This window comes from Micropterus salmoides, unplaced genomic scaffold, assembly GCF_014851395.1.
Source record: "Micropterus salmoides isolate LMB-PRFRI ecotype aquatic unplaced genomic scaffold, ASM1485139v1 Ms_hic_scaffold_8, whole genome shotgun sequence".
Taxonomy (NCBI): Eukaryota; Metazoa; Chordata; class Actinopteri; order Centrarchiformes; family Centrarchidae; genus Micropterus; species Micropterus salmoides.
Genome location: NW_024044570.1, coordinates 31126508 through 31138593, shown reverse-complemented (window position 1 = coordinate 31138593; position 12086 = coordinate 31126508). Strand labels below are relative to the sequence as shown.

At 39.5% G+C, this 12086-nt stretch overlaps 1 protein-coding gene across 2 annotated transcripts in view; it reads right to left on the bottom strand.

The window, feature by feature from the left end:
• The window catches only part of necab2 (N-terminal EF-hand calcium binding protein 2), a 126274-nt gene that overhangs the window by 71312 nt on the left and 42876 nt on the right, over positions 1–12086 (bottom strand). For both annotated transcript variants that reach the window (XM_038706950.1, XM_038706951.1), the window contains exons 3-5: positions 11180–11288; positions 7801–7826; positions 7487–7584 (exon numbers count right to left, since the gene is read on the bottom strand). In XM_038706950.1, the coding sequence (XP_038562878.1) occupies positions 7487–7584; positions 7801–7826; positions 11180–11288 (233 nt within the window). The remainder of the gene's footprint in view (positions 1–7486; positions 7585–7800; positions 7827–11179; positions 11289–12086) is intronic.

Sequence of the window (12086 nt, the reverse complement as noted above, 5' to 3'; positions counted from 1 at the left end):
GGACAGAGCCTTCAGCCTCCTCTCTCTGGAACTCCCTCCCCACTGAGATCCACAACGCTCCCACTTTTAAAAATCTGCTAAAAACCTACCTTTACAAGGCATACCATCTATAATGACCTCCTTTTTTTGTTCTGTTTGGTGTTTTCTTGTGGTTATGTGTAAAGTGTGAAGCTTCCTTATGTCCCTTGAAAGGCACTATAAAAATACAAGTTATTATTATTGTTATTGAACAAAGCCCACGGTCCGCATGTGATGCTGGATGATGTCATGATCTGCTCTGGCAAAAGTCTCTTGTCTTACTGTAACGAACTGGCTCGACTGACATCAACTCAACCTGTCTCCATGACAACATGACAATTGTCACCAAAGTATCCTGCCTCCAAGGAATCTGTCACCATAGTAACCTGGGATGCAGCTGGCACCGTGTTTGTTTTACTTTATAAATAAGCTGCAGAAGCTAATAAAGGCAACAAGGTTTTTGTCTTTTTTTGCAATTTTCACTTTCGTTAACTTACTTTAAGGTGGAGTAATATAATTATACATTGTCTCATTTTTGTTCTGTTCAAACTTCAAGTACTCAAACTCAAATTTACAGTGACTCATACCTGTAAACTATACACACTTGGATTTTTCTGTGTATATAGGCTAGATTAGTATGTATGTTCTTTATGAGCTACTGCATGTCATTTCAACAGCTTATAGATATGGCACCTAACCTAAAAATATTTCTAAACATGGTGCTTTGATGACTTAAGTGAGCTGGACATTCAAACAATCACAGTGGAAAGAATGAGTCTCTGGGAAATGATATTGTTGTCTGGACGGAGCATATATATATATATATACATACATATATATACACACATATATACACACACACACACACACACACATATATACATATAGACATACACACACACATTCAGATATATATATCAAAGTTATTAACATCGTTTTACACTGTTGTTTGTTTGACAATAGTTTAGATTTTAGGTGTATAATCACTTTCGCCCCCAATTTTTCACAATTTTGCAGTGTTGTAAGTCATTTAAAATTGTTATGCAATAAATAGCAAGAGCAGACATCAAGCAGATCATACTGTTTATCCATCTCTTAAATTGTTCCTGTAATCTTACCATCAAGAGATAATTATGTCTTTGAAATAATTCTGCTGCTTCCTTTGTGTATTAGCAGGATAATTACAAATTAATACTCAGGCTGATCAGATGTGAGGTCAGAGGTGATTTGAGTTTATTAATCACCACTAATTACTTGATCAGCTCATTTGCAGAATCTCATGAGCCTCCAAAGACAGGCAGCAACGACTGCTAATTGATACCTTGACAGTCAAAATAATGAATACTGCATGACGTGAAAGGAAATATCACATTTGCATGAATAATTAGTGTGTTGGTTGTGCCTCTGGGAGTATGAGAGGAAGGATGATGAGCGATGGTGACACAGACACAGAGTATTAGTATATCTCCGGTTTCTAGCAGCTTGCCCAGCTGCATCAATTACAGCTGTGGATATCAAACTTCTGTTAAAGGGAAACACATTCAGACTAATTATATTCTTGAGAGAAAAATAATGGCCTTGAAGACTTTGACTATGCAGGTATTGCACTGGCTATTGTAATGTGTTTTATTCCAGGTGCGGTATGTAATTTTATTTATCCTGTCTTGCACTGCAAGGATTTGGCAAGGTTTCCATACCACAGCAGTGCCAATACTGCTGGGGTATAAATTTCAGCTGAATAATCTGGAGACCAATTTTTGTTCTTGCAGCAACCAAGAGCCACCCACTTCTGTACAGTAACAGCTGAGTACAAAGTCTGTCTACCTATTCCACTCAGTCTCTCTCTCTCTTTCTCTTTCTGTCTATATCAATTGAGGTAGATGGAGAGCTAATCAATTCTCACTTGGCTCTAAAAGGCCAGGGCTCAGGCTACAGCCCTCTGCTCAAGCTAATATCACGCTCTGTCTTTTAGCTCCACCCACGCCGCCTCCTCACATCTGCCTCAATTTGGAGATTTTCCCCAGGTTTTACATGGGTGTTGTCTTGAAACTTCTTTTATAGTAAAAACAACCCATTGGAGGCATTGATTCCACTTTTTTTCTAAAAAAAATCTACAATAAATAAATAAATCTACAATATGGGATTATTTATCTTTTTTGAAAATGACAGAATGGGGGAGAGGGAAATACATTAGACGGGAGGGGATGGAGGGCGAGGAAATGAATTATGACACCAGCAGCACAGAAAGGAGGCAGTGATTGGTGAAGCTGGGGCACCTTTTTTTAAGGGTAACGTTAAATTGACACATATGCAGCTATTACTGGAAGCCCAGGGACTTAGGCTCTTATCCCTACTTGGATTAGCACTCAGACAGTCCATTAGACCTTTGCTGATAAGCTCCAGCATCTGAAGAGGCACTCTATGGCTAACTATGAAACATTAAAAGTGTTGATCAAATGATATAATGAGTGATTTTAAGTAAGAGGTTAAAATGTGGTAGTTAATCTGCACCATAAGACTTGTGTAGTTTTTCATAACAGGTTAAAGAATGATACCAGTACATCTTATCATCACTACCAGTACATGTGTTTAGCATTATAAGTTTATCTACAAAGTTGCAGAGTACATTTTGCAGCTCAGGAAACAATCAACCCTTAACCCTTAATTCTGCACAATAAAAATAAATACAAATTAGTTTGGATACTGTTGAAGCCTGACATCGTTTAATAACTGAATGAGATCATTTGTCTGACTGTCAGACATAATCACTTTTACACATGCCTAAGTGGCATAACCAACCATATGTGTTCTAAAACGGCTGCTGGAGGCTGGAAGACAATCTTAGTTACCCCAGACAGCTGGTGGTCTATATGGCTATATGATATAAGCTTCCATAAGTTACCAAAGTAAGAAATTCTCAAATTTAACAGATACTGGTTTCAACCATGGTGCCCCCCCCCCCCCAAAAAAAAAGTCTTAATGGCTTTGATTTACATGCTTTTCTGTAATATATTCAAAGCCATTAAAGTGGGTGAGTAGTCATGTGTTTTTTTTGTTTTTTCAGCCAACATGGGAAAGTATATATAGCTCAAATAGTTTCTCTCCCAAAATCAATTCCAATACCTCAACTCAGGGTATCTTCTTTTTAACATCTGTTTTCCTCACTGTGTGGAACCCATAGGGATTATTTTATGTATAGTAGCATGAGGCCAGGGATTGCTGTGGCACTTAAAGCTGAGTCAGCTCACCAAGATTTTACCAATGTAACTGAATGTAAATTTTATGCTGCCATTTACAAAGTAACTGTCAGTGTGGGTTAGTTACGTAATGGTGATAATGGGTTATTGCAACGCAACAGAAAATAAAATCAATGAAAAAAATGTTTGTTATGACTGATCTCTGTCTCTCTCTGCAGTAAAATCTACTGTAGCCGTGAAATATGAAACACACACACACACAACCTCCATCAATATTAGACTCGTCAGCAGTGTCTTTGCCTCACTTTGGCTATTTGACTCTATGAGCTGGTCCACTCCCTACACAGCAATAGTGCTGTTTAGGGAGTGGACCTTCAACAGTGCCTGCAACAGACAATACAATGACATCACAGCCCCAGAGAAAGGAAAGAGAGTGTATGTATGTGTGTGTGTTACAGGGAAAAAGACAGTATGAATGAGAGTCAGACAAAGGGAGTGCACAACAGATACAGCAAATGAACAAGAGGGACACTCGACTGATTGATTAAACAATGGCTGCTCATTAGAGAGATACTAGCCCGAGGTTGTGTGTGAGGGAGGGCAAGTGTGTGTGTTTGAGTGCTGCTGAATGGCCCGCAGCTGAAAGAAAGATTAAGACAGAGCTGGTGGATAGAGATATAGAGACACACAGAGCCGAGTGAGTACTACACAGACACACACACAGACACACACACACACTGAAGCAGAACTTTAACATGAACATGGATATGGGAGTGTGGCTGTAGACCAGCTGCTATATATAGCACATGGAAAAACTGGGATAACACATTACTGTTCTGCAGTTGACTGCCATACAAGCATGCACACACACACACACACACACACACACACACTAGTATGGACAGGTTGTGAGGACACTAAAGCTACAACAGAGCAACATTATCATCAGGTCTTGACATTAGCACCTGCCAAACACATAGAAGTGACAGAGTAACACAGTCACACTTAGTAGCCGCTTTGGCAGGTGGCATTCATATGGCTGGCCCCTAAAAGTTATGATTTGTGTCACCAGTCGCGAAGACCCCAAGTCGACTCATATTTTATCTCTGACTTTGTGGAAATCTGATGTTTGCACATCCCAGATGGTGAGACCCATTCGTTGCTGGTTGAACGTCAACTGTGGGTTATGTGAATATATTGAACACTGAATGACAACATTATTGAAACACAATAAAACATCAGTCTTACAGGTAAAGCATGAGACTCATGTAGGGTAATAGGGTGATGAATGGCTAAGACACATGCCTTTGGTGTGGCAGACCCGGTTTCAACTCCCCACTGTGACACGTCCACCAATGTGTCCCTGAGCAAGACACTTAACCCCTAGTTGCTCCAGAGGTGTGCGACCTCTGACATGTATAGCAATTGTAAGTCGCTTTGGATAAAAACGTCAGCTAAATGTAATCTTCATATTGAGCAGTCAAATCCCGGGACTTGAATGCGGTATATGCTTCATGCGATATTTTGATTTGATTACTTAAAATTGAATTATGAATTCTAAAGTAGTGTATTGCGCACTTTTAATATAAATGTACTGCATTACCTTTTGTGTAGCTTGTTAAAACAAGGTCCATAAGACATTATAACAGTTGTTATAATCACTTACAAACATGCATTAGGCGCTATAGCAAAGTTCATTACGTATATAAAATGGAATAATAGCTTATAGTAATGTTTAAAGTTATATAGCATGTCTTTGTTTGCTTTAAGTAAAGTGTTAAAATATCTATCCCTGTATAATATATTACAGGTGGACATAATACCATATGAACTAATTATAAGACCTTATAACATGTAATTGTTTGCTTTAAGTAAAGTGACACACATTATATAGTATGTCAATATAGTATAGTTAAGAAATATAATGTAGCACCCTGCTAGTTTGGTTTATATAATGTTTATTTCAGTAACAAATGTACAGGGTAAATTGAGACATGGACTGGTTAAATTTACCTTTGCTGTGTAATAGTTTTAACATGTGCATTAATATGGAGTAATTTCTAAGTTGGTAAGATGTTGAAATGTCTAATTTTCTATGTAGCTCTTGAATCTCTCAAGTCCATATAATTGGATGTTTATTCGATTGTCAGGTGTCAGTCTGTCATTAGCTAATCAGTGATTACTTAGAGATATTGTTGGTAACCTATCAAGTCCTAAGAGTCCGCTAACGGGTCCGGCCGTCATCAAGTCCGCTGCTGTTCCAATTGCTGAATGACGGACTGCGTGCTCCCGTTCCTGAGAGTTTGTACTCCCGAGCCGAACTTGCCAAGTCCGAGCTTTAAAGTACAGAAATCCGAACTTGGTGAATTCGGTATTGAGAAACAGCCCGAGTGACGGTCTGAGAGCGAGAGAGAGGTGACCGACACAGCGATGTTGAGGCTAGTATTTAGTTGTGTTAAATGTTTAAATTACGTTGCAGTTAAGAGTTAGAAACCGGGTAGATTTGGTGTTACTGGTACCGGACACAGGAACAATGTGTGTATTTGGACTGTTTACGCCGCAAGTCTGAAGTTGAAGAACACATGTTGAACTGCTAGCACTGCAGCTAGCGGAGTGAAGAGAAGACACGTGCTGAGGAGAACTGTTGTTCAATTGTGGGAGACGGCTACACTTCATGGAAAGAGCCGCAGTGCTGACTGACCGCCACATTACATCAGAGGAGAAAATTCTGCACACTAGGAGTTCGGAGCGGGACACAGGGTTTGAGAGAGAGAAGTCCCAACTTTTGGAGTTTCCTAAGGAACCGTGAGTGACATTACAGACATCATTTGCAAGGTTTAAATGAGCTCCAACAGCGCGCCAACATATATGGTACCAAGTCACCAAGAGCCATTTTTTTTCAAAGGTGATGTAATAAAGGTGAACTAATATTGCGATCAATCACTGTGGTTTGATTAATGTTCATTCATGTTAAGGATAATGTGATTAAGGTGTTGAAATAGTTGTTGAAGAGTGCATGGGAGTTCCAGCTCACAGTAACAGTAACAATATCGCTATAAAATAAGCTAGCTCGGCCTCTTTGCAAACTAGTTGACTGAAGTGCATGTTGTTAAAATAGACATATTCCCACTTAGAAAATTTGCGTTGCTCTCACCAATTCACCTCCCATGCAAAGGTAATCGAATGTGAAGATGCATGATATGGCAACCCTGAGACAAAATTAGAGTTGAGTGAGGTGGGCTACAATAATAAATAATGCCAAACCCTGACTATCATTCATTTGAGGATGTACTACTGACTAAATAATCAATCATCTTTTTTCGTCCCCGTGGGGAAATTGGTTTCACAGGGCATTTTCTCACAACATCACGAGTCACTAACGGAGATTCTGACGCACATACCTTGCACCTTGCTACAAATCAGGCCGGATCAGCTGACCATCCTGCTTGTTTCATATGCATTACTTGTTTAAAAACCTAATGGCTCTTGGTACGGATTAAAATTTGATCACATAATGAATGAAAGTCTGATATTCACTCACTCCGTTTTTGGTCTCTCCCAACTCCTAGGAGAAATATCTGGCTTTTGGGCTGTTAATTGCTTCACTACTTAACCAGCTAGTTGCTAACTTATGTTAATCTTAAATTTTTTAAAGTCTTACTCTTTAGCAATAAAACACATTCTTGCTCAATTCTATGCAGTCAGGGTTTCTGCCTCTACAGCCTCACTTGGTCCGTTTATGGTGGCTAATGTAGGCCGATTTTAGCACGATTCCGATAGATATTGATATGTAACCACTAACCACTACTGAGTCAGTTCCCTGATTTTATGACTCTTCTCTACTTTACCTTTGCCTTATAGTTGTCACTTGTCGCCACAGTAATTGTTACTTTGACATGTTTTAAAGTCAAATGTAAGCTCTCATTTCCCCCTTGACTTACTGTTGCACAACATAATGTGATAGCATGGCACTGAAGTAAAAACTCCACTATATGGTGGGTTTTATGTTCTCGTCACTAAACAGGAAAAGTTGCCAAATATCCAATTTTCTCAAAAAATATGTTGAAGTGATTCCATTTCCCATTATAATCCAAGAATGACCCAGATGTAACATCAAATAAACACGCAAGTCTTCAGAAAATGTATCAACTGAATTTTGAAAGGCAGTGGGAGTGAACATCAGTTTAACAGCAGAAGAAAAGCTGTCGCAACCATCATTTCACTCTCTTACTCTCACAGACAACTTAACACACACGCACGCACACACTTACTTTTTTGGTGAAGTCCATGGCTTTGAGGATGGAAAGGTTGAGCGTTTCCAACGAGGCCAGAACTCCCTCATAGTCCCCCATGTGCTTGGCAAAGTAGTCTGTACACACACATATGGGTAAATTGACACATTACAAAACTTTTAGAGCCACAAAATAATTTGCTGTGGTTAACCGGAAAGTAGCTGAATTAATATAATATATTTTAAAGAAAAATAATTGCATTTCAACTGAGAAGTACTTTTTAATAATAGATAAGAGAGAGAATGAGAGCAGCGGCAGGGAGGTGTGTATGTGTGTGTGGGCAGTCTACTTACCGCAGAGTTCCTTAGTGTCAACATTACTATCACAGCATAGTAGAGGAGCAGCACAGGGAGATAAATGGAGGAAAGGAAGGTAGGAAAGTAGGAAGGAAGGAAGGAAAAGAATGGAGAAGAGCAGGGTCAGAAACGGAGGATAGACTTTTAGCATGCAGTCTTTCTCTCTCTCTCTCTCTCTCACACACACACACACACACACAGTTGGCGTTTGGCATGCATGGAGCGATCTAACAAGACTTTCTGACAGGAGTCTGAATCAATCCACTGCCATCATTCATGCTCAGTTCACTGTGTGGGGACTCATTTGGCAGTGAATTCTTCACTGGCATAAAGAAGACTTTCCCTGGTTGACTGACCTGGAGAGAAAGAGGAGAACAAAGGAGGAGAAGCAAGGATGGAGAGAAAGAAATAGAAGAAGTGAGGGAATGAAGGAAGGAACCAGCTCAAATGAGGGATGTGAGATGTAAGTGATGATGGGAGAACTGGGGACAGAGGAAGAGACAGGCAGAAAGTGTCCATCTGTGCATCTGTTCATCTTAATTATAAATTACTGTTCAGCACATGCCACACATTAAAGGGACTGTTAAAAAAACACAGTAACTGAAGTTTAAAAATCACGTCTTCATTGTTATTTGAATATTGAAAATATTAGCAAAAGACCACGCACTGTATGCTCTGTTTTCACTAAATGATCCGTGTTAGACAGCCTGGTTTGATAATGGCCCATTTTATTTTATTAAGCAGCAGTTTCATTTAAATGCATGGGCTCTTCCAGGATTACTCCTGATCCGTCACTCTGGCCTTTAAGAATCTCCAAAAGTCTAGTTTTACACAACATTAAATGTATTTTCATGTTCACTAATGGCAAATGTAGTTTAAACTGCATTTAGGGATGTTTGTCAAGGTTCCAACATTTTGTTGGTAAAATAAAAGTCGAATGTTTACAATCCAGATGCTACATTTTCACAGAGGACAGAAACCAGTAAATATGTTGTTCTCGTTGACATTGGGTTAGTTAAGATTAATTAGGTAGATATTATGATTTATCATTAGTCTTGGGATTCCACCTTAAAGGAAAATGTGATAGGAATCAGCATATGTTCTCATATTAACAGACTAACATATTCGTATTAAACACGGTGAAGTGGCTTAACCAATTTAAAGTGCAGACATAGGACTTTTACAAAGTATCGTGTCTGTAGGCCAAGTGGAAGCAATGACGACATTAAAATAAATTAATATTAAATTGTGTTTATGAATTTTTATTGCTTTGTGCATGTTAAAGGGCACTCCACTTATTTTTCACGTGAAAACCTAAGATAACAGGTTCTCTCTGTGAAAGTAGCATGATCATTCATATCATTTATTCATTCTATTAACAATAAAACTCTTCGTCTGAGCAACAGCACGTGTCTATGTTCGTCTTCGGACACACTTGCAGTGAGACATCCATAGAGAAAAATATCATGTTAGGAAGAAAGCGGAGGGTTTAACAAAAGATGCTAATGAGTTGCATTATGGGAAAAGTAGGATCCAGTGATTTTAGAGCTTGACCCATAGTAAGAACTAGCTGTTTGCTAGTTTACCTATTTTAATCAATCCAACTGTCTAAACAGGCAGCGTAATGGCTTAATAAACTTGTGCTATATGTATGTATGCCACCTGTGTTGACCCAGTGTAGAAGTCAGACATCTCATCACAGATTCTGACCATTGTTTTTTAAATTTGCCTCTTATGAGTCCCTCAACTATATGGTGCTCATGATTTAGTGCAATACTAAATACCGCTACAAAGATGCAGGGTTTTCAAATAATTGTTGTTTTTATAATAAAGTTTTGTGCAATTTGCAGTAATTTGTTTTCTATTTCCATTTGTACAGTTGCCTCTTTCTGTTTGGACTCCAGGAAGCTCTATAGTTTGCTGAATTGCCAGAATAACTCTTGCAAGACGTGCAGGTATGTTTGTCCATGCATTTGGGTAAAAGACAATTTAGTGCTATAGGTGCTAAATGAAAAACAAAAGAATTAAAAAGAAGAATTAAATAATCATGTGAGGCTGGATATCACCTAAGATTTCATGTTCTGCTCCCTCTCCAGCACCATTTCACTGCGTGAGGGACAAAGGCGTCAGACAGTGACAGATGGAGAGAGGGGGGAGAGACAGAGAGAGGTGATGGGCAGGGTGATAGAGAAGGATGCAGGATGGAAGCAAGACGAGCCTGGCAGAAAACTAAGAAAACAACCTTATAGGGAAAGGAAACCAGAGATTGGAAGAAACAAAAGAGTGACGGGGACACATAGACAAATGAGTCACTGCTCGCTCCGTTCCTCCTCTCCATCCATCAACTTCCTGCTCCAACAGGAAACGCATTTCTTCTTTTACTCGGACCAATCAATAACCTTATCTGCTGTCACATGATAATGCAGAGGCCTGGCATGGGGCTGCCAAGTCTACTTAATTCTAATGAGTAGAAACTTCTCCAACTGCATGCACTGCAGTGAATAAGATTTATAAAGCGCAACCATCTCCAAGAGGCAATGTGGCTGACGTCAGAGACACGGCGATAGTTGCACGGTCCACTTACTGCACTGATTTAAAAAAGAAGAAATCTCCACTAATGGCTGAGCCTGGTGGAGGATTTATACATCAAACCTCCTTCCATTGTACAACCATAAAGGTCAGCTTTTGTTCTGCTTGGTTTCATTTTATTTCAAGGTCCTGCAGGTTTCTGAGGTTGTATAAATGAACAGAGGCAGTCTTTTGATCACTCAAATCCCACTGTGTCAGCAGACTTCTCCTGATTGCAGGCTGGATGAGCTGATTGGCTGATTTTAAAGGGTCAATAAATTGATTTCATGAGAGCCAATCCAAACAAACAGACGGAGATGAAGAGAAGATAGAACAGGTAACATTCACTTTACTCAGTTTTCATTCTTCTTATATTTATTTCTTCCATAGTTTGTTTAATCTCCTCTCCATTAATTATTTTATACCTTCATATTGAAATTGTCTCTTAACATAAAGGGCTCTGGTACAAAAGGGTCTCCATAAAAGTAGCTTTCATAAGTGGATGAGACATTTTCTGGCTGCAGGATAAATTACATACATTTTACTTAAGCGTGCACACACACACAAAATTGAAAAGTGTGATACTGAGGCTGTGCGGCAGCAGAACACCTGCGTGCATCTCTCCTCTTTTTCATAATTTATAGTGAGATGTGATCAAAAAGTCACGGTGGAGAGAGCACACAAACACGCATAAATGTACAATTACTTTATGCAGATTTATTTCATGCAGCGACACGGTCATCTTGCATGCTGTAGGCAAACACACACCTCACACACACTCGTACAGTAGGGGTGTAATAGTGCTGACCTGGTGTTATCAGAGTCGATGGTGTGAAACAGCTTCTCCAGCTCTTCCTCGTTCAGCGTACCATCAGAGAAGAAAGCCTGAAACTCATCCAGAGACAGCTTACCGTCATCTGCAGGAGACACATACACACACAATTAGTTAGCATGTTCCATCAAAGAGCTTGACATTTGTTCACGCCAAAAAACTTTGTTAGACAGTATTAATAGGGGGATCCGTCTGTTTAAGTTACCATATTAATTACTTCACTTTATGAACCTGTATGGTGCTTTGAGATGGGATCAAATGAGTTTATAGAAACCTGATGATACTGTATTCATCCAAATAATAATATATACATCCTGCTCAGCCTATTTTTCCAACCGGTATTTGTTACTCCTTGGTCTTTGGGGATTTAAGGATAAAGCAATTGAAGTCCCCCTTCACTGGTGTTATTCTTTAGTTAAAGGTCTTGTAATTGATCAGTTTTGTGGATTGAGTCCAAGTCATGTGACTTTGTTCACACTTTGCTACAATGTAGTGAGTGTACCGCTAATAACATTGTAAATTTACTGTCCCCTCAAAATAACACATCACGCAGCCATTAATGTCTGAACCACTCGCAATTAATGTGAGTACACCCCTAAGAGAAAATGTCCAAATTGGGCCCAAAGTGTCATTTTGTGTGGCCACTATTATTTTCCAGCACTGTCTTAACCATCTTGGGCATGGAGTTCACCAGAGCTTCACAGGTTGCCACTGGAGTCTTCTTCCACTCCTCCATGGCGACATCACAGAGCCAGTGGATGTTAGAGAACTTGCGCTCCTCCACCTCCCGTTTGAGGATGCCCCACAGATGCTCAGTAGGGTTTAGGTCTGGAGACATGCTTGGCCAGTCCATCAGCTTTACCCTCAGCTTCTTTAGCAAGGC